We start from the raw sequence: 23,617 nt of genomic DNA on the forward strand, positions 1-23,617 counted from the left end.
GTAAGTTTAATGGTTTATCTCAAAAATTAGGGGAATATTTGAATGTTTCATATACCGTAAATTTCACATCAAATTAAACACTTCGTTTAGTAATTATATTTTAGATCATTTGTGTCATATGTTGTAAACTGGTTTTCATATATAAAATACAATATGCAATTTGCTATATTTTTTCACAAAAATGCATAATAGATGAGAAGGTGTAATCGTGGCATTCTGCTTTCAAAGCGACCTTATCAATTTCCGCATTTTCAGTAGCGATATGAAGGAATTTTTTGTTGAATTTGTTGCTCCTCTAATGAATTCTAGGCGTGGAACGTAAGTTGACATCATTGGTCAATCTATGGTTTTAATAATATGTTGTAATCTGTGATCTAGAATCTTTTGACTTGTCAAAATTAGAATTACCGAAGTGTGTTCGCTCTGTCAAAAAAACATATTCTGCGGGTTTTATGAAGATTTTAAGGTTTGTGCAAAAACATAACCTTAGCTAAACAGTTGTTCTAACAATATTTACAATTGGCTTTATTTCAACTTTTTAAAATGAAAATAGCATTGTTTTCATAAACTCGTGTTTTGACCATAATAGCACATTATAATAGCATACAATGACAACTGGCCAAGTCAGAATTCTTGTTAGCTGGAAAATCAAGATTGAAGTTTTTAGAGAGTCACAAAATCATAGTTTTGCACTTTTGATTTTAAGTTTCTTTTGTTTTACGTAGACGAAACATTATCAATGTACCTTTAATGTCAATATTTCCTGTACATAGTCGATGTTCATAAACTAACTTGAATACAATTATTAATTTTGTAAAAAACTTTGAGATATAAGTGAACTTGGTAAAAAACCAAGTCCACTTATATCTCAAAGTTTACAAAAACAAAAAGTTAAAGATACCATCCAGCACTAAAACTTGATAAATAAAAAAAAAATTGGCTTGGCCACTTTTTGCAATATGCTCACTATTTATGGTACCGCAAAACCGTCCAATTTTGCCCGCTTTTTTGAAATTATGTTGATTTTCTCCAAAAAAATGTACATTGTGCTTTACCTTTTAATTATGAAGAATGACCTTGGTAATCATTCAATTGGATTGCAATTGTAAATTCAGTCATATTTAAATGCGATTTCAAACAATTTAAAATTTTGATAGCGGGCAAAATTACCTCCATGTTCCTCCATGTTTGCCCGCAACCATTATTTGTTGAACTGTAGCTCATATGGCGTTCTTGTCTAAGAACTACTTTACTGAATTATTCATTCAAGGGCAAAATTGACGTTTGAGCATATTTTCAATGGCTAACTAATAAAATATTTATCTAAAAACAATTGGGCAAATTTACCCGCCGAACTCTATTTATTTTCATATAAGCAAATTATAGGCCTTAAGGTTGTCAAAATCTGGTTGATAACTTGAAAAAATTAAATGATTTTGTTTATTTAAAGAAATGTTTTATTTAAGTACACATACCAATAATCCTAGTCTTAATTACCTAAATGACAATTTTTGATATCAGGTATGTACACACATTTTTCGAAATGGCAAAGACTTATACCTATGTTGTGAGAAATAATAACTGTTTCAGGAATATAGTTAACGAATAACTAAGAAGGTTAAAACTAGACGACATCAATTTTGAAAATTAATTTAAATTCTTTCGGAATCAACGTCCATAGCTACGAAAGTGAAAAAATATCGTTTGAGGGTGGATAATAATTGAGGCTGGTTAACTCCAGATATAATGAAAATGATCTAATACAGAAATAAATTGTATACTATGTAAAAATGAGAAATGCTTCAGAATCAATTAAAAAACAATATAAAGAATATGAAAACACATTATCAAATTAATTAAGAAAGGCAAAGAAGAATCCACAATAATGATAATATTTTTGAAAATATAAAATACCTAATGTGTGCAAAACCTTCATAATAGTTTTAATTTAATTTAAACTAATTATTAAAATAAGAAAGTGACAACCCTAACACATTTTTTCGTTTGGGCAAAATTGACAACCCAGAGGCTCAACTTATGCCTTTTAAGTTGCCCACCGTCATAATTCTTGATTTAAGCTACTGACAGCACATAATATAAACAGGAAATGATTTGAAAACCTTTGTCTATATTATGCAATAAGAAAACTTACCTTTGTCTTTGCTACTGAGCAGTATAATAAAAAACACAGAGTCGTAATTGGCCCGCAACAAAATACACGCGCATTTTGACAGATTCTGACAAGCCATTTAGTAAAGTTATTGACTAAAGCTTCGGAGGGAAGTTAGTGACATAAATCTACTTTCGTCCTTAATGTAGGAAATTTACCGAAATCAAATAGAAATATATATATTTAAAGGTCGATCATAGATTAGGATTTTTGGGCAAAATATCCATCCAGGGCAAAATTGGACGGTTCCGCGGTAATGGTTTTGTCAATGCGCCCACCCCGCCTCCCATTTGTTGGCGGTTGTTTCATGTAAATGCCTCATAGGTTTTATTTTATTTATCAGTTATAAGTATAAATATAAGTTTTAATGCTTATTGATTATTAGTTTGTTATATCTAGAACTTGAAAATAATTTTACTGAGATTATAAATAGGGAACTACATTACCCCCTTTTAAAAACGTAAAAATGTCATTTTTTACAAAACAATTTTTATTTATATGAATGAGTTTTGTTTTTTATCTACCTTTTGACAGTTGTAAGATAATAATTAGCCTCCATTTTGAAAAAATCAGAGCCCATTTAGAATAAAATATACGATTTTGTGAAGAAAAAACAATCTGGGGGGCCTGGGGGACCACAATTACACCTTTCCCTCTATTGATCATTGGATTGGAATGAATTTCTACCAATTTAATTTGTTTTTGCAATGATTACCGCATACATACTTCGAATACACCATCCGCAGTCACTGAAATTATTCAAACATATTTTGTAAATATCAAAATTTACTATTTTAAATACAAAAGTGAATAAAAATAAGCTTAATTACTGGGCGTCAGTGTTTTAAAAAGGTTATTACTCTTAAGGTTTTTGATTTTACTTTTATAATAATATTTCTGAATATTATGAATAAGCAGTCTTTATGAATAAGGTAGATAGGTACCATACAAAAGGTGACATTGAAATGGCTACTATGTGCAATTCTGATACTGAACTTAACCTTAAAGAGAAAGTTGAAGTTGAAACATACAGGTAGGTAAAGAATTTAACTGGTGTACCTTATCATACATATATAAATATGGACACACATATATATGTATACCTTATTCGCTTACTTTCATTTTACTTTAAAGGTATGCACTATCCAATTTAAACAATCTTTATAAGTCGGAACCATTCATTAAAATATGACAGTTATTTTGTATATCTGTTTGAATCTAATAATTAGAAGCTTAGATATACTTATCTAATAATTAGAAGCTTAGATATACTTATCTAATAATATGCAGTATACATGGAGATATTTCAATTTGTAAGTGTCTTTAAAGAAACATAAGTAGGTACCATATATATATGTTTTGTAGGTACATAATATGTATATGTTACAAAAGAAAGGGGAGTTTCACTAAATACACAGTTTTTCAGGGCCAGACCGCGAAACTTCAGAGGAACATTCATCATGGTTAGCTTTAAAAAAAATCCTAATAATTTATTTCCAAAAAGTCATTGTTAAAAATAAAAAAAATGTAATCTTAAAATTGAGTATATCCTTAATTTCTCGGACAAGCAGTCCCTCCACAAACCCCTACACCTCTCCTACCCAGCCGCTTCCCCTGTCCGCGTCTGGTGCGTTTCGCTTCGTTGGTCAAATACGTTTTAATCGCATTTTTTTGTCGGAGAGGGGTAGGGGTTGGCGGAAGGGATGCTAGTCTGGCCCTGAAAAACCGTGTATACTTAGTATAAGTTTTGTACATTTTCAGATCATTATAATTTTCATGTATTTCAATGACTGATATACGTTATTAAAAAATGCACTCATGAACTATTTCACACAACATATCGAACCAACAACCAACCACATTATTTATTGGGCTAATATCTCAATATCTAATCAATAAGTAAAACTCTCCGTCAAAGATAATGGATAGCCAATATTTATGTTAACGACAATAATAATATTTGAGTATAATTTCGCATTGGTTAGAGATAAAATTGAATTTATCTATTGTTCTTTTTTTTCATATTTCAGTAATACGTCTATTTTTTTTACATAATATAAATATACTTAATTGTCGTTAAAAAAAATCGACAAAAAACATATAAATTCGTAATTACATTTTAAAGGCCCCTCGTCATAGGGTTTTAATAATTATAACGATTATAGTTTTATTATTTTATTGCACATCCTCCGTTATGTTTATATGCGCTTATTGCTTAATACCAACTATCTAGATATTGTAATTATGTTACTTGGACTCTCATGGTGCAAAACAAAGCAACGTCAAGTAATGATAAATATTTATTTGAATCATTATTAACATCTATTATTCGTTAATAAGAATTAAACAGTGAAAATGAACCAAACACTGATCTATGCAATACATGTTTTGTAAACCAAGAATATAGCGGAAAGAAAAATGTTTTTAATACATTATTTCGTGGTCTCTGGACAAACGTCCGAGTACTGTGCCCTTTTGCATCATTGCATGTAAATCTTGAGAACTCATCGATATAAAAGGTTCGATATGTAACATTCATCTTTCATCCATCATCAGAAACATACCCTTAAAGCTAATATTTCTAAAAATAATGTAATTAATGATAAATCGTACAAAATTAATCACCTGTTTCCTTGACTTCTTCGCCACAGGCTGCAGTTTGAGCTCGTCATCGGAAAATGCTCTGGTTCGAGGGTCGAAATCACGTCCGGATGATGCCATAGAAAAGGCTGAAAATATAGACAAAATACATTAGGTATATTTTTAAAAAGTCGAATGCGATGCCAGCCAACAACATCTTTAATGGATTATTTTATAAATAATTGTACAAAATACATTAAGAACAAGCTAGGAGTGCGGCTAGGATACTCCGCCGTACGTGCCGCATTCAACAATATAAAGGTTATCTGCAGATAACATAACCCTGAAATACACATAATCCTATCATTAGACACGACTCACACCTCACACGCAATATCTTCGACATTTTCAATTAAAATAAGCACCATAAAATTAGACTTTTCCCCGTAATTAACTAAATAATCATAAATGCCTTTATTTTAAATACAGAAAATAAATTTAAAAAATATATCTACGTAATCATTCGATTTCTTTAATTTTACCCACTCCTGATCATTATTTTCTTTCTAGATAAATCTCAAAATAGCACGCAGTAACCTCTGGTGACAACTATTGTCATCAAGCGGAGGCTATGGCATAGTTCATTTCTAAATTACCTACGGGATATAAGAAAAATCCTTCGGAGGCTTTTGTGTGGAGCACCGTATGTGGAGAGGGCATGGATGTATTCCCAGTAATAGTTATGACAAATCAATCAGTAGTCATGATTATTATTATCTGAGTTGAAGTGTGATATTCGAATGTTTATTCAAGTTACACATTTATTTATAAAGATAAAGTAGAACTAAAGCGAACGCATATTTAATATATGTATTATATGGTTAAACGTAATGAAGGAACATTACAGTTAATAAAAATATTATAAGATTTTTATCTTACATGCATATTATGATATACCCATATACGCGTTATGTATGTTCTATGTTTTATATGATAGTATAAATAAATTTAATTTTATGTATTTATAAAGATATTGAATTTTCGGTTCATTGGTTATTGTTGTAATGTCAGTAGTACATATTTCCTGTGTACTACTGAATGAGTATGTTGAACCAATATGTATATTAAGATGATAAATTACGATCCTAAAATAGAAATTGTTTGTAAATTGTGTAAAATTATATTATGACATGCAATTTTAAGACGAACAGAGTTATTTCATCCATTTTAAATTTTTCTAAATAATACCTTATAAAAATAACTTTGATTGTACTTATTTATTATACAGTATTCTTTTTTACTGTTTGTCCTCTCTCGTCAGTTCCGCGTCCCATAGTTCTAACATGAACTGTCATCAGCGGTGGAGATCCAGGAGTAGAGGACCTGATGCCTTGTCCTCGTAAAAGAGGAAAGCGTGGCTAAGACTGAGGGAGGCAACCGCGTTAGATGTGTGATCCAACCAATCTTATCTAACCTCATTGAATCATCTAGACTTCCAACTAAAATACTCGTAATATGGCTAATATAGTAGGCAGTGGTTTGGAATACCAGCTGCAGCAATGCTCATCAGAATGGCCCAGGATCTAGGGGAGTTTTAAGTTAGTGGTGGTGGCCAACCTCCGATAGGAGAGGCACGAGCAGAAGAAGTACACGTTTGGGCATACGCAAAATATTTTTCAAATAATAAATAAATAAATGATGTTCATGATTTTTTCTTGTGACTTGTGACGATATCATCACGTAAATTATTTTGGCTGGTACTATTTTTAATGGAAGTTACACGATGTGTACATACTACACACATACCTACGTTTATACATTCTATGTCCGCTTCTCAGTTTGAGCATAATAATATATTTAGTGCTTACAAATAAAATCCAAGCCTTTCTATAGACCGCCAACTTCTGTACGTCCTTCCGTCTACATCTAAGACTAGAGAACCTGAGGCCTTCTAAAGTAGGCAAACGTTGTTAAGGCTGAGGGAGGCATCCGCAGAATGTGGCACAACCACAGACTGACTTAATGCCATGTAACGTAAATATTAAAAGAAAACAATAATATGTTTTTTGCACGATTTTTTGCCACTGACAGTCAACATGGCGTGTGTTGGGAGGACTTTGAATATTAATTATGTGTGTGCATTCTTTTTTCAATACTTGTTTATATGTTGCCTTATTTATTATGTACAAAACTGAAATAAGTAAGTATATTCCTTCATAAATACATTCACGGCGACTGGACTGATCGGCCTATTTCACACCATGACAAAAATCCACACGGCTTGATAAAATAACATAGCGTGGATTGATATTTATTGTATTTATTTATTTAATGCCGGGCCAACGCAATAAGCAGTTCACCATGAGGCCGACTAATTTCCACTCAATTTTAATTTGCAAGATCTAAGAGAAGCCACGAATAAATTTCAAATAAATACAAAATAATATAATAAATGTCAATCCACCCCAATTTTACCGTGCCATGTGGATTTAGGCGATACGTGTAAAATGGGCCTCTCTCTGTCGGGTATCATGCGGCTGGGCACCGATTGGAGTGTTTACAGAGTTATCTGCTATTGGCTAAATAGTTACGTCGAATTTTGTGTACAAATATGTGTAGGTACATGAAATTAAAATTTGAAGTATTTTCATCGGTAACTTTTAATTGAACATATTTCAATAACAATTTTATATATTCAACTTTTCATACAGCAAATTCGATTTTACTTTATAGGCAATCGAAATTGTAATACGGGCCCCGGTTTCTCAATTTGGAAATTCTAGTAACGATGGTAGTAGCTCTAATTATCATGTACCTGTCGGGATACTTGTGCGGGTACTTACTGGAGTCTGTCGGCGAGGGTGGCTGGTTGATGGTGTCCGGACTGAGGCACTCGGACGGGGAGGGAGAGACCTCCCGCTTGGTGGTGACGTGCGTGGACAGCCCGGCGAGGGACAGCCCCGGCGAGTGGCCGAAGGAGCCGGCGGCCAAGTGCGCCCCGGCGAGCCCCTCCCCGGGCATGCCGTTCTCGCTCAGGAACTCGTCCAGATCCACGTACTGAAACAAGAAGTTAAACAATAAATCCGACAATACCCTACTACTGTTTCTACAGCGGCATGGCCGCTGAGTTTTCCGCTAACTTGGAGTTAAGTCGTGCGGCGGCAATAAGTATGCTGAAGGCGGGAGTATTTTAGGCTTAAGCTGAGTATTTTAGCATACAACATAAGTTCAGCCCTACGGAAGTTGGATATGAAAAATGCATTCTTATGCGCGGTAAAAATCAGAGCATTAAATTGTACGGCGAAGTTTCTTGAAAATGCATGGAAAAAAAAATATTTCAATTAAAAGAACCACTGTGCATGACGTCACTAGTAATGAATGGAGTTATGTAGAAAGCAGCCAGCCATAGAAAAGTGAAACTGAGATAATATCTCTTTTATGAGAAGAGTGAATAATCAAATCTACACAACAGTTCGACTGTTTTGACTCTGACAATGATAAACAAAGAATACATTATTTTTTTTATATTACAAACAAGAATATAATTTGTATTTGACCAGTTTTAATGAGTTTTAAAGTACCGTCAGATTTTCCTAGTGCTGTGTGTTTTTTGCTTATTGAGAAATGCTATTTTTGTGATCGACACTATTTTCAGAAAGTGATTATTACAGTTTTTATATGAAAGCGGCCTGGCTGTTTTAACAGAATATGGAATTGACCTTACTGCGCCCGATAGCACCTATATCTCATTTTTTCAAAATTGTGGACTGGCTGCTTTCTGCATAACTACGTTTAGTTCTTCCAAATCAACCAATGATGAGAGAGTTGTGACAAATTTATGGTTTACGGTAAGGCAACTGATTAATCAGCAGAACGCGCGAAGAAGGAGACGGGAAGTCGAGACGTCACACGCGAAGTAATTTTAAAATACAAAACTTTAAAAAATCATAGCGCTGATAGCACGATACATAAAATTCTAAAATATAGATTTTTGGCTTAGTTTAATAGTATATTATCAAATACTTCCTCAGTGGGTCGTAGTGAGGAACCCCCGAAGGCGGATATTGAACGTATAACCGAGTTGACTGTGGATGAATGGCAGAGACGTTGGGGCTCCTCTACAAAGGGTGGATAGACGTGTTCTTTTTACCCTGACGCGAGGACAAGAGTTCGAAACAAGCATCGGCATCTGATTTCAGGAAACGGAGAATTCAGCGGTGAACTCCATTATTTCGCTTTTGTAAGCAATCCATGTTGCGTTTGCGGTGCGTCTAATCAAACGGCCAAACACGTGCCATGTCACGGTCCCTTTTTGAAGAAGAAAAGAGAAGTAATCCTTGACGGCCTGATAGATGTTACTAGACTAGTCTGGAATCCAGATCGGGTAAAGAATGGTTTAAATTGCAGATCATTTACTCAGTTTGTTGACTTTTGGGTAGAAAAGTGGTAATTCTCAGGGGTAATCCATAAGTCGTGACTGATATTTGCGGAAGTCTTATAGATATTTGTAGGATGGATGGTTTTTGGTTGGCAGGAAGATATTGCTTTTAGCAATAAGTCCGCCAAAGTACTTATTCTTTGTACTTGGAGTTTTAAAATAAATAAATAATAATTAAATCGTATTTTGTCGAACGATCCCAAAATGTCTCTAGGTCTAAACTGAACGTACATTTTGTACTGTCCTTTTGCATCAAAGGGAAGTAATATTGCCTATGTATTTGTAAACGTTATAATGTAACAAAAAATGTCAACTGTAGAAAATACAGATAATAATTTCACTGTGAACTGTTACTAACAACTTATGTACCCTACGACCGTCACATTTACAAAAAAAATATTTGATGATAGCTGACAAATTTATAAAATAGTCCGAGGTAAAATGTAGATCATAAAAACGCGTTTTTTTTTTTAATGAAATAATATTAGTTAAAAAGTTATAGTTTATTATAGCCTTAAAGTTGCTTTGCAATGTGGATTATGTTGAGTGGAGGGACCTTTAAATACTTTTCGGGCATCTGGATCCCGATTACAATGGGAAGTTAACAAATATCTTCGACTTGCTATGGAGAAAACCGATATTTGTGTACAAAAATGAGTACATTACCGTAAACATTTAAAGTATCTTCGTCGGTTACCTATAACTGAACATGTTCAGAAGAAAAAAATATACGCATATTCTACTTTTCATACAGAAAGCTTAATTTTACTTTGCAGATAAAATTGAAGATAAATGTTAACTTCCTATTGTAATCGGGGCCATGGTAGAGTCGCTGCCGTTGCACGCCTACCTAGTCTAACAAAATAAACCAATAGTATTTCACCATATTAGCCTAGGCACTTTTATATCAGTTGCAATGACAAAGTTGTTTTGTGTTAATCAAAATTCGAAACTAAAATTATTTTTTTGAAACGATTTTTGTTTTCCCAGATATTTGATTGAAATGATTAACGTGAACACATTTCCATCACACTTTTTAATAAGTCATTGTTCATCCTATTTACCAATCAATACCTCTTTAAATAAAAATAATTTGAGGATGTCTAAATTTTTGAAGATAAGCCCTCTAAAAAGGTTAAAAAACCTTGCCTGGTACTCGAACCTGATACTTGTGCATTGTAGCCAATCGAAAGCAGAAAGGGATAGGAAATTCGTATGATAAGCGTAAATACAGTAAAAATATACAATTGCATATACGAATCAAATTGCTATGCTTACTCACACCTCACACATAAGTAATTGCTAATTACAAATTTAATAACAGTATACTATTTTGTAATTAAATTTGCAATGCACATCAAATTGATAAGATAAGCCCTCTAAAAAGGTTAAAAAACCTTGCCTGGTACTCGAACCTGATACTTGTGCATTGTAGCTAATCGAAAGCAGAAAGGGATAGGAAATTCGTATGATAAGCGTAAATACAGTAAAAATATACAATTGCATATACGAATCAAATTGCTATGCTTACTCACGCTTCACACATAAGTAAGTGCTAATTACAAATTTAATAACAGTATACTATTTTGTAATTAAATTTGCAATGCTCATCAAATTGATAGAACGGTATTTTTTTCTATTTTTTTAAATTTTATTATTTATTTAAACGCCCTGTAGGCTTCTACTGTTTAACATATACAAATATAAAGATAAACATGTATTTTACACAAAAGTAGCAAAAAATTCAATTGAATTACAAAGAATAAGAAAAATAAAAAATATCAATAACTATAACATATTTGTGAAAAATATATGGGTATACATAGTAGGGTATATATAGTACATATGTAAAATATTTTAGTTTGTCAGTGTAAGTATAGTATATATATATCTGTATGCATAAAAGGCAATGTTCGAATGGTTATCCTCTATGGACTGAATAACTACTCGACCGATTTACGTGCAGTTTTCAGATAAATGTACATCTTTGCCACGAGTAGGTTTATAGCTCATAAAATCTTCAATTTATTAAGTACAAAAAAGTAAGGAGCGTGAATGTATTTTTAAACATCACCGGGGTTGTATTCGCCGAGAATACGTATACAAAAAAAAAATATATGTGTTTTTTTTTGTGTATAAAAAAGTTTGTTTTTGAATGTTTACAAACAACATTAGTTTTTTTATGGATGCCAATAAGATTATTTTATTGAATTCCTTGTTATTTCTACTTTTTTTGTCTCTTTCCTGGATTTTTGGTAATACTGATAATAATGGTGATAGTATTTTTGGTAAAATAATATCAACTAAAATACAATACATTTTTGAAAATCGAATTCCTAACTTAAGTGCAATATTGAGCAGAGTTTGATATTTGCTAAAAGAATTCTGTATTTGAAAATTATTTTTTTTATGTTTTGGAATTCAAACATAAACAAGTACCTACTTACCAATGAAAAGTTACAACATCTTTTTTACCTTTATCCGAACGGCTTTTACCAAAAAAAAATTATTGAAGTTTTGTAAGTATACTCAATAATGTTTTATCTTAAGAGAAAACGCGGTCCGACTTTTCTTCATACAAACGTATTCCCGTATTTTATCTCTGGATTAGAGCAGTGTTTTTTTTACACGCTATAGAAATTTCCTATTGGCGTGTCCGTTTTGTTTCGTTTTTATGAAAAAAGTTTACTATTGGAATTAAAACCATCCAACCACGTAAAAAAACACAGTTTTATCTGCTGTCTTCGAACGCACGGTACACAAATATAACGATTTTTAAAAAACGTACCGATAGAGAAAATTTTATTCTAATACTCTGTCTAAAAAAATGACAAGATTGTTTCAGTTTTGAGGTGCTGAAAACAGGATAACGAAACGTCGATTTTGTCGATTCTAACAAAAGGTCTGACGTGCAGTTGTCTTTTTCGCAGTATCGAATTCTCCTATTAAAGGATTCTATTTTTAGAAACACAATATTGAAAGAAGACCCTTTTCCCAACATTACGGTTGACTGAAACAGTGATGGGAAAAAATATAATAAACTTATTTCCTTAACGGTGTAGATATATTTCATGTATCATATTACCAAATAGGAATATATACTATTAATATATAATTATAAAAGTACAGTTTATATTATTTGGCACATATTATTTCGGAAATATATACGATGCTATGATTAACTATTTTATCAAAATAATTCTGTCTGATTTTCAAAGACATAGAAGTTCTAACTTTTTGGAATTTAGCATTTACTAATATCATAATGATACAGGTACTATAGCACCCGCTTTAATCCCCATACATTTGTCGCATATTGCTATCTTACTCTTACAAAGTAGTTACGTATTAGCGACTCATCTAACATAGGCAGTAGGTTTCCGTATTCTATTGCATTCTAAGGTAAGTCTTCTGACATTTCGTCAGCTACCCGCGCTTACCCCTAGCCCCGCGAGACCCCTAAATTTGTCATCCCTCCTTAATTTTGGCTTTCATTAGGCAGTTTTCTAGCTCCAGAAGTCAGAATAATTCGGGCCGTCTTCTAACCTTTCTACTTGCCTATCTTTTTGGTAAAGACACCTACTAGGGGCTTTCCTAGTGAACCAGCTTGCTTTTCTTATTTGAAACTCTTTGGTACTAAGCTACGCCTTGGCTCTCATCCAATACGATCATGTTATCTGTCTGCCTCTACTCACCTAGTCGCTTACCTCATCTGGTACAACTGGGTACTTTGGCCTGACATATAATTTGATTAGCCCAGATCATAGTAGTTAATCCCTAGTACCTACTCAATTATGAACGAATTATGGCTGTTAGGCTCTTTCGCAACTTCTGAATACGATGCAAGACATTAGTTACTAGGAAAAAAGAGTTCGGCAGTCCAAAGCACCTCGTGTTTTGGCTATCCGGAACCATCAATCAACCTCGTGTCTTGAAACAATAACTCTACCGCCTCTCAATCTGTAAAGTTAGTCCTTGTCAACCCGTGCAACCAACAATGTTGTATTTTTTTCAATTTCTTTCTTTCCGTTTGACTGTCTTTTTGATAACAAGTAAATTGAAAATGTCAAAATAAGAAAATGTGGAGTAATTAACTAACCGAGAAAATTAAACAAACTATCATCATGAGCTAAACATGCTTTGACAGAGTCAAATAATATGTTTTAAAAATAAAAGTTATAATTTATCAACGGTTTTACAAAAAAAAAAACTTTGATTTTTAGGTATATATTTTTTTTAATGGAAGTAGTAGGCGGAAGAATTACATTAATACAATTCGTTTTTTTTAATTGAAGAAGCAAACGGTAACGGTAACGGTAACGGTACAGTAACATTTTAAAAGGCCATGCAAAATATTTTTTTTAAATATTAGATCATGGTGCAGTGCACAAACAATATTAATTCTGGCAATTAATTAATTTTTTTTGTTTTAATAAAAATGATAATTAAATTGATTGGAATGAGTCTTGTTAATACTCGTATTGCTAAATGACTTGATGTCAAAAGCAGAATCATACTGGTAGCCCATAAAGCAGTTATTTATGGTACAACCATGTTGCACCATGTAGATACGTACCTACAATATAAAAATGTCATAAAAAAATATATATTTTTGTTTGAGACCAAACAAAACTGTTCATTTTCAGATATCTACAACATCTCCAGCCAGCGTTATTTCTTCACATGGAAATAAAATACTAGTAACCTTAGTAATTCGTATAAGAAAAGCGATTGATTTGTATAAATATATATATGTATAAATGTATATAGATATATATTTGGATAATTTATTCAGCGCTATTTTTGTGAAAATCACCTCAAGGGCGCTGTACAATAAATAAATATCCCAGCACATCTTGCAGCTACAGAGCGCACGGACAATAAGAAATCTAGCCCACATTTTTTATTTTTTTATTTGACAATGAAGTTTAGACTTTCAGTGATATTTTTTAAAATGAGATAAAAAACAAATTTATAAAAATAGAAGTTAGATTACAACTAGTCTTGCAGCTACTGAACGCATGGATGGTTGGAATTCTAGACCCTATTTACATAATTTAGATATTTGATAGTTGATAACATTTACCTATTAAAGCTATATTACTAATCGTCTTACAGCTACAAAGTGCACGGACGAGTGAAATTCTAGCAACTTAAAATTATCAATAAATTTACATTTTTAAAAATTAAAATTCAGTTTTTTAACAGAGCAAACACTAGGTTATATTTGTTTATAATATTTTATATTTTGAACGTTTCTTCTTTTGCAGTTTTAAGCTTTATGTGTACATACATACAATGTATTCGGTTTTCAAAAAAGTATATAATTATAATATTTATTTCTATTAATCAATTCTTTAAATCATCAAATAAATGTAAATGAAACAAACGGCTTTATCTCTATATCTTGTGTGATAATCCCTTATCTGTTCTAATAATACAAAGCATTTGATAGATGCATATTGTATTTGACAATTACAAGAAAACGTGACTTTGTTTTTTAATCTACCTCAACTTGATTCACTTAGTTATCATATATTATTTAACTTAATAGTAATTAACTTGATAGCAAAAAATAATAATGTGTGATCATATGAGGTATTTGGTAACATACTCGTAGCACGAAATTTTAGGGTGTTGTACGGAGTCGGACTCCAATTTCCTCAGAAACAATAGCAGGTATCTGATAAATAAATGCGTGGTTAGAAAATTAATAACAACACGTATTATTAAAACTAGTAAATTATAGCGATAAGTTAATAATGTTATCACAAGAAAAACAAACAAAACAACACACATCCCAAATTCCCATCTTCCTACCAAGAAGCCAGTGAGTATGCTAAGATCACAGTAAAACAATGGACACAAGACACGAAACGCAAGAATAAATATTTTTAACTCGACAAAACACGGCGTGGTGTTAATCGCTGATAATAATGTAAGTATGTCAATGGCGAAAATGAATAAAACCAAACAATAATTAAGGAGCGACTAAGAAGCAGAACAACCACGCAAAGCCAGAGAAAAAATATGGCTGTTTTGTTTACTGACTTCGTGTACCTTGAGATCGGCATCGTATGGAAGGGTTTTGTCCCACAAGTTAGGTCCTAGGAAGGCGGCCTGCGCCTCCACATTGGACCAAAGTTCATTATCTTCTTTCTTATCTTCGTTGTCTTTGCTATTGCTCGACTTCCCTGAAATAATAAGAAAACAACACATGAGTATTAAAGTGGCGAGAGGTTGGACATATTTACGCATTTTATGTTATCTCGAATCAAAATAGTTAGTAACCGAAATATAAATACGTAAGAACTTTTCCGCACATACATTAAATCAAACAAAACGATATGTATATCAACGTCCTAGCCTTGAAAACATAAAAGTGGAAAAAAAAGTTCGTAACATCTTGATGGTATTTAAAATTAGCATTTTTTATTTACCGTTGAATCTCTACCTTATATTATCTATAAGAAAGTGGTATTTTCCTCTTATAACAAAAAAGATTAAATTTCTTTAAAATATTAGCGATAGGTAAATGAGCTAATTTTATTGCAGCCTCGATGAGAAGAAATAGTTCATTTTAATCAGCACTCTGAAGATCCTTAAAATGTATGTGTTATGTAGATACACCTACACACAAATATCAGCGGTGATCTAACAATGGCAGTATCACTGATACGGACAAATGATATAATGGTCGATTCAATGATAGTGCATTACGTAAACAACTAAATACATGTTTGGTGCAGATATGAACCTACCCTACTCATCCCTAGACATAATCATTTTTAAATATTTGTTCAATATTACTGTAAGTGATTATTCATAATTTTATGAGAATTCTTTTATCAAAATTATAATTCAAATGTCACTATTCGTTGACTGTCGGTACATGTAACGTGGGTGATATAAACATTATAACTCATCGATTTTATATTTGTATAAGTACCTAGGTGATCAAATAAGGAATTCTCAACATGTTTGAGACGACCATCAAACCCTTGTAAAAAGTCATATGCACATTGGATCAATAATAAAGAAAACATTCCTCTACAAAGTTATACCTTATTAGAGAATCGAATGAGAAAAAAGTAAAAACAAAGAAAAAAATAAATACATTTGTAAAGTCTAATTACTTTACTGCCAATTACATCTTATTTATCTGTCTCGTTATATGTGTGTGTACTTGTCTAACTTGCTGTCATAATGGTTTTTTTATCTGTGTGTTTGCTTACTAGTTTTAACTTATTTATTTATAGTTTTGTTTTACGGTTTAAAAAAAATACATTGTAAAAGTTTATTGAATGAATTTTAATAAGGAATATTTTGGGAATGAAAAATATTCATCAAAATGAAAATGTTTTTCAAAACAAGTATAATATCTTCAGGTGTATTAACTTTTTAACACAATATTATGTTAACAAATTACAACAGAGATGGAGAATACCTTAAATAAGGGAATATGGAAGTCAAGTCATTTACAGAGCTTATGACCTGTCATTGGCTGGTTTGAGTGGCCACTTTACACACTGTGTAACATTCACCATTTTGCCTATGTTTGAACATCCATATTTCTTTCATTCTTCCATTTGTTGATTTTAGTGAAGTTAAAGAGCTAAAACCTTTATTGTTGTGAAGAGATTCATCTGACTGAATTATTTTTCATACTAGGCAAAGCCTGAAAACAATTTTCCAATTTATATAAATCTAACAGAGAAGTGTACAAAAGGTTACGCTCGCGTCCAATATACGAACGTCTCAATATCAAAACTAAAACATTAAATATTGTTTATTGCAGTTTTTCCACGGGGTTCAATTATTATGCTGTTGATTTTCCTGCAATATCACCTAAGGTCTTTGTTCCTAGTTGGTACCACTGAATAGATAATGTTGGTACATACGAGCGTGTACATATTGTGTGTACATATTGTACGTGCATATAAATCGCACCATTTGCTATAGTTATTAGGTAAATCTGCGTGTGACTAATTATAAGTCTCATACTGTATCATTATTGCCTTTATCCTAACCTTGATGCGTCTCTGATACTCCGGACAGTGATAATGTTTTCTAATAATGAGACTGCATCCGGAGACCGTAGTTGTTATTGACGTGGCTTTTTATTCAATTAAGTACTGTATCTTGGTGACAAGAAAAATCTTAGATGTTTGATTGTCATGAACCATAACTTATTCAAAGGGCTTTTGGCTTACCACCCTCATAATTATTTATCAAACCCTGTTCTAGCTTCCCGCAGTTTGAAATATAACTTTACTTTAGACGATTGTCAGTAACGGGCCGCGAGGACCAGAGAACCTTGTAAAGTAAGGAAGCCCGGTTGGCTTTCGGGAGACGTCCGCAGTATTCACAAACGTAAAGCAATATAGATGTATAGTCTATACCAGGGGTAAATCGTTTATATAAGCGTTAATGCGCAGCGTATCTAAAAATTTGACATTTGAAGTTAATGTTTTGTATTAGTTATATTTATGGAAAAACAAATAAAATAAATTTTATTTGTTATAAATAACCGTCACCGTTTATGTATTCTTCCAAAAATTAATATAAATATCGAGCGCCCAGTCCGTTCCCAGTGAACGAATAAACTAGCAGATTACTTCAGACTATTTTTTCATACAAATATGTACACCGTACTTAAATTCTTAAATCCCAAATGCTCTAATTTGTTCGTTAAGTAATCTTGCAGATTACATATATTATTTGAACATTGTCTATTTAAAAATGAGTATTTCGAACATGATTTCCTAAGGCCCATTTTTCTTTAATTTTGTACAGTTGACATATGACATAGAACATGTGGCGCTCGACGTGGCTCTTTTTGGCATTATTCATTTGTAGAAGGAATCACCACAGTGCTACGTGCTGACAATTCAAAATAATATATATTAAATATCATTGTGGTATTTTTCAGTCAAATTTTGTACAGGTGTTATATTGAAATAGTGAAAATATGGCAACATAATATCTAATAATATTAAATAGATTATTTGTAATAATCTTCTGTCTTCAACAGCTGAAGCAGATATATGATGTTCACAGAATTACAGAAAAAAAAAACCATTTAAGGATTATTTTCTTACAAATTATACAGGTACAAATTTATGATCATTTTTTGTAAACTACCTATAAAAAAATTCACCGCTCGCTACTGGTGTATACAGGAACATAGTACTTAGTAGGCGTTATACACGAGGTTCTTGTTTTTACAGAGTATACGACCGATTTCCAGACAGTCTTCAAAGAATGGAAAAAAAATATCGATCTAATGTTTTCTGTCCGTGTGGAATGGTTATTTCTCTTGATCCTTCAGGGACAATATTCTATCACCAGCGATGCGTATTTCGAAAGTTTGGGATAATTGCCAACAACAGAAGTATTATATTTAATCCGCTGCTATTATTACTACATTGCTTAAGTGCCAATGCCCGCCTCACTAACAAGCAAAGAAACCTTCATTCCTGATTGGTTTTATGGGGTTATGTGCTAATATTGTTTTTTAGTCCATGCTGCGCATTTCCTGCTTACGCTTAAAGTTGTTATTATTTATTTTACAAATTATCGCGTGTGAAATGTGTGTTGTAAAAACTACCACAAGTTTATTGACTTTTTTTAAAATTTCCCTATAAGAATAAAAATATTCTGTCTCCTTTCCGGGCCTCTTCTAATACGACTTATTCATAGGTGTAAAAATAGTCTAATTTTATTTTATTTTCTTTCATTTGATTTTCAAATAAGATAGAAATAGATGAAAGATAAAAAATTCTTTGAAAAACGATAATCTTTCTTAAATTGATTAGTTAAAAATAAAACATTTTTAAAATTCCGCAGAAAAATAAAAGTTTTCTTAAAACTTCTTATTTATAAATGTGATGCCGACTATCTGATTTTTATCTACACAATAAGATTCAATTTTACATTATATTTACTTATATTATTATGAGAAAATTGCAAAAGATCAATAGCGCCATTTTCGTAATACTCGAGGGTTCCTTACAAAAGTGATTATGTGCAGTATTGAGTTTACAATATTTTGTCATTCGTGAGTATGATAAATCAATTATAATTTAATACGATATTTTTTATGAATCCCTTTTTTAATTTAATAATTTATTTTTTCTTAATCCATCTATTAATGCGAAAGTGTGTTTGTCTGCTTGTGTTTCCTTCACGTCGCAACTCGCAACCGATCAACGTGATTTTTCTTATAAGGATAGCCGGAAAGCTGAGAAGCATCGTAAGCTACTTCACTGTTGTGATATTCGCTTTTAGCACATTTATAAGCATCGCGCATCTCTCAATGAATTTACTTTCATAACCGAGCCGTGGCATTTTCACATACTTATGTTATTTATTAAAAATAAACTGGGATTTGTAATACTCCTGTCCATGGAATCATAATATAAGAAATGGATGCAGACATTTCAAAACATATGACACGTGTTCTATAAATGGCGGGATAAAATCTTTGAAGCAGAAATAAGGAAATGTTCAATAAATATTATTATTTTACTGTTTACTGTTTCGGCGTTGGCAAAAAAACTATTATTACATTTTTATGTATGATAAGTAAAAAAATGTTATTTTAAACAATTGAATTAATGAGGGCGAAGTATTTTCTAAGGTCGAATATGAAAACATTTCAAATTTGTCATATCATATCTACTAGATTAGGTTTTTAAACATATCGTCACCCTAACTTGTAAAATTCGTAAATCTACAAATGTAAAAAAAATGCATTTTGGCGTTTTCTGTTAGGACTTCAAATAATCTACATATATGTAAAACCTGTCTATACGTACAGTGTTGCATTTAAAAAAACATATGAAAAAAAAAACTTTGCTACTATTCGCTACTGGCGTAAAAACTATTTTTACTCTCCCATGAAAAAAAAAGTTCGGGTTTTACGAGTTTTTAAGTTAAGCCGACGATATTATCTCATTAAAAAATAAATGTGCTTGATAAATTTCACTCTTACCAAATGTTGAATGAAAAATGTAAATAAAATAAACCAGTTAAGAAAATAAGAAGAAAAAAAAACATTACATAAAAAAAACTTTTTTTGCACCGGTAAATCACCAGCTTTAAGGCAATTAACCTACATGTGTTATATACCATAAATTATTTTGTTATTTTTTTTTAATACGTGTCTAATACTTTTATGAGACCTACATTTTATAAATAAATAAAATGTCATTGATACTACAAAAAAAATAAATGTTTAAATTAAAACTGAATATCATAAAATAATCGATCCGGTGCTACGCCAAAGCTGTTTAAAAATTATTTTTTATCTCGCTTCTGTTATTTGAACTTGGTTATCTTTTGTTATGTAAACTACTAATTTGTTTATAAATGTAAATAAAATGATATCAAATTAATTATACTCTTGATACTATTATTTACTGTAAATGAAAACAAAGCTACTATTAACCAAAATCCTTGTAACGTCGTTGTCATTATAATTGGTTATTACATCAAACGTAGTTATTAATTAGTAATTGTATTGAGATCCAAGAAATTAAAAGAAGACTGAGATATGGTGGAAACCGAACTATAATTTCGGAGACAGTCACGCGCTTTTCGCTTGCGTAAATCGCGAGACCGTAAAACCCATACATTAGTTTGATCGTCGTGTCAAAAGCTCTCATGACGTAGATATTATTAAGTTAAGATTTTAAATACAGCTTCTTCCGACGTCACAAGACCACTCACCGACAGGCGGACTGCTAATATCCACCATTCGGAAATAGTAAATATATTTATACCTACACAATGCAAGACGTTTGCTCGCATACCAACCCTTTAGGAGTTTTATATTAGTTAGAACGGAATAACGGAACAAGTTTCGGGTATTCAGAATTACCAATCATCGGGTGTAAATATAAATTAAACCAACAGAATAGTGTTTAGGTACTTGTTGGGATGAATGGAGGGGGTAAGGCAGAATGGGCTCTTTTATTTATTGGAAATATCGAAAACAGTGGTTAAGAATTTTAGAATACAATAAAGGTATTACGAATATAATTAATTAAAGTTTTGTCTGAATTTAAAATAAAAAGATTTCTAAATTATTAATTATTATGTCTTTATATTGTATTTCTAAATACCCGAAACATGTTGTATTTTTTATATAAAACTCGTTTTTAAAAGTGATTTATTTAAAATATATTAAAAACGTTATTCCACAAATCAAATGCTGAAACAATAAATCTGAAAAGCTGGAAATCACATATTTTTGGTAAATTGAGTTTTGAATGTAATTTTGTTTATATATTCATATTCTATAAATGCTTAAAACATTGGAGTCTTCCGGTGCCTAGACCACTACTGACATAGCTAGTTCTAAAACACGGGTAGTCTAGTAATGCGCTAGAGTCCAGATTTTAAATGTTTTTTTTCTTAAATATCCTTATCAAAAGCCTTTAAATCCAAAAACACGGCAATTAATTGTGTTTTTACTTCGAGAGATACATTTGAAACTATTTCACAACTTTAAACCGCTCTCCTGAACAAAATTCAACATGTTTGAACAGAAATCAACCCATTTTAAATAGCAAACCTACCTTAATTTCAACATTTTTTACGTCATAAACAAACTAACACAGAGTAAGATAAACTGCAATATATTATATCGATACGATTTAAAGTAAAATTAATATTTATATACATTTAAGTATCTTCACCGGTAACTAACCTAAAAACGTTTGAAAACGTTTAACATGGCAGTGAGAGAGACAGCAATCGGAAATCGGACGCAAGAGAGAGACAGCGCCTTACAAAACAATTAAGGATGCATGTGTATTCCTTTCCAAACGACGTATGTCTTCTGCTACCGCTGACGTGATGAACATTGTCAAGAACGACGAAAGAGCATTGGGTGGATTCATTAAACATTATTTTTTAAATTATTTCATTTATCAATAGGCAGGTACAAACACGAATCAGTACACCATGAAGTCAACTACTCTCCACTCGATTTCTTTTCGCAAAATTTTCACCCGCGATTAGAAACTTATGAAATGAAACCAAAAAAGAAAACAATAAATATGTGTCACCCACCCTAATTTTACCGGACCGAGTGAATTTGCGCGATACGTGTGAACGGGCCCGTACATGACTCAATCAATCATTTTAAGACTATTAATATTATAGATATTTATTTACCAGATTTACCTACAGCGCAAAAATCTTTGTTTATTGTTCTCCGTACCATTATCTGCATTACATTTCGCATAATATGGCAGTGCAAAAAGAACGCCCACTGCAACGTTATCATCTTTAAATGCATTAAGCTATGATAATCAAATCAGGTAGCGGTCCGATACGACGTAAATTAATTAGTATTGCAAATTTCTTGACACAATTTTTAGATCGAATGCGAAGAAATAATCATGGATTGTAGTCCAAAGTGCCGATCATTTGACTACATTATCGAATTGATTAATGTATTTTCATTTTAAGATTACTACGCGGTAGAAGACTGTCATTTTTAATTTTTATATTTCGGATAAAAAGTATTTTAATTCAGTATAACAGTTAGACGGTAATGTCTGACTTCCGCGTGACCGTTGTTGACCTTTTATAATTTAGTAGTCAATTGTGACGTACGAAGTCAATTCCTAAATACGACAACCTCCACCAAAATGGGCAATCATGTTTAAAAACGAAAAAATCGCAATTAAATAAGTTTAAAAAAAGTTTTATTTGTAATGAGTGTTTGTACGATGTGTATAAATGTTAAACGTGTAACATAATTCGATTCGAGTGATCTAAATTACTGAACACATTTTATTCCGAAAGAGAAGAGTAATAGCGGTCTGCACTTTGCTTACCATTCAAGAGGTCTCGGGTTTGATTCGTGAGATGGTTGATATGAAATAATTATTTAAAAGGATATTTTCACACCAGAATATTTCATATCCCCTGACTGGTACCTGAAATGCGAGGTCGATTATGTTACCTTCATGTAACAAAAATAATCAAGATACGCTTCAATTGGTGTACTAATACAGTGCCCTATGCACCATTAGGTTCGGAAAGGGAATAATGATCAAATACTTAGAAAGAATCGAAACAATAAATGCCATACAAAAAGAAAACTGAATACATTCAAATATTTAAATTATTTAAAAGAAGTACTCATCACCAGCATCCCCTTTCCGCATCTAATAGTGCATAGGGCACTGCATTGTCAAACCAAATGCAGCGTATTTCTATCATCTGTTACACGAAGGTAAGGTGGTCAGTCTTACCCTTAGGTGCTCGTCCAGGCATAATTAAATATTGCAGATAGAATAACCTTTAAAATCAATAATTCACACCCACCCTGCAAGGAATCAAACATCGGACCTCAAGAATGGTAGGGGAACCCGTCAACCACCACACAACGAGATGGAATTATTTTCACA

General features: G+C 31.9%; 1 protein-coding gene across 8 annotated transcripts in view; it reads right to left on the bottom strand.

Moving 5' to 3' along the window:
* Pdp1 (PAR bZIP family member Pdp1) overlaps nt 1–23,617 on the bottom strand; it is a 154,608-nt gene that overhangs the window by 8,860 nt on the left and 122,131 nt on the right. For 2 of the 8 annotated variants that reach the window (XM_088241086.1, XM_088241060.1), the window contains exons 2-4: nt 15,249–15,382; nt 7,594–7,807; nt 4,796–4,899 (exon numbers count right to left, since the gene is read on the bottom strand). In XM_088241086.1, coding sequence (XP_088097212.1) covers nt 4,796–4,899; nt 7,594–7,807; nt 15,249–15,382 — 452 coding nt within the window. Of the gene's footprint in view, nt 1–4,783; nt 4,900–7,593; nt 7,808–15,239; nt 15,383–23,617 lie in introns of all 8 variants that reach the window. The other 6 variants (XM_088241070.1, XM_088241041.1, XM_088241077.1 and 3 more) reach the window with 3 other exon arrangements.

Source organism: Micrasema longulum, unplaced genomic scaffold (assembly GCF_059751315.1).
Source record: "Micrasema longulum isolate JH-2025_06_02 unplaced genomic scaffold, ASM5975131v1 h1tg000127l, whole genome shotgun sequence".
Classification (NCBI taxonomy): Eukaryota; Metazoa; Arthropoda; class Insecta; order Trichoptera; family Brachycentridae; genus Micrasema; species Micrasema longulum.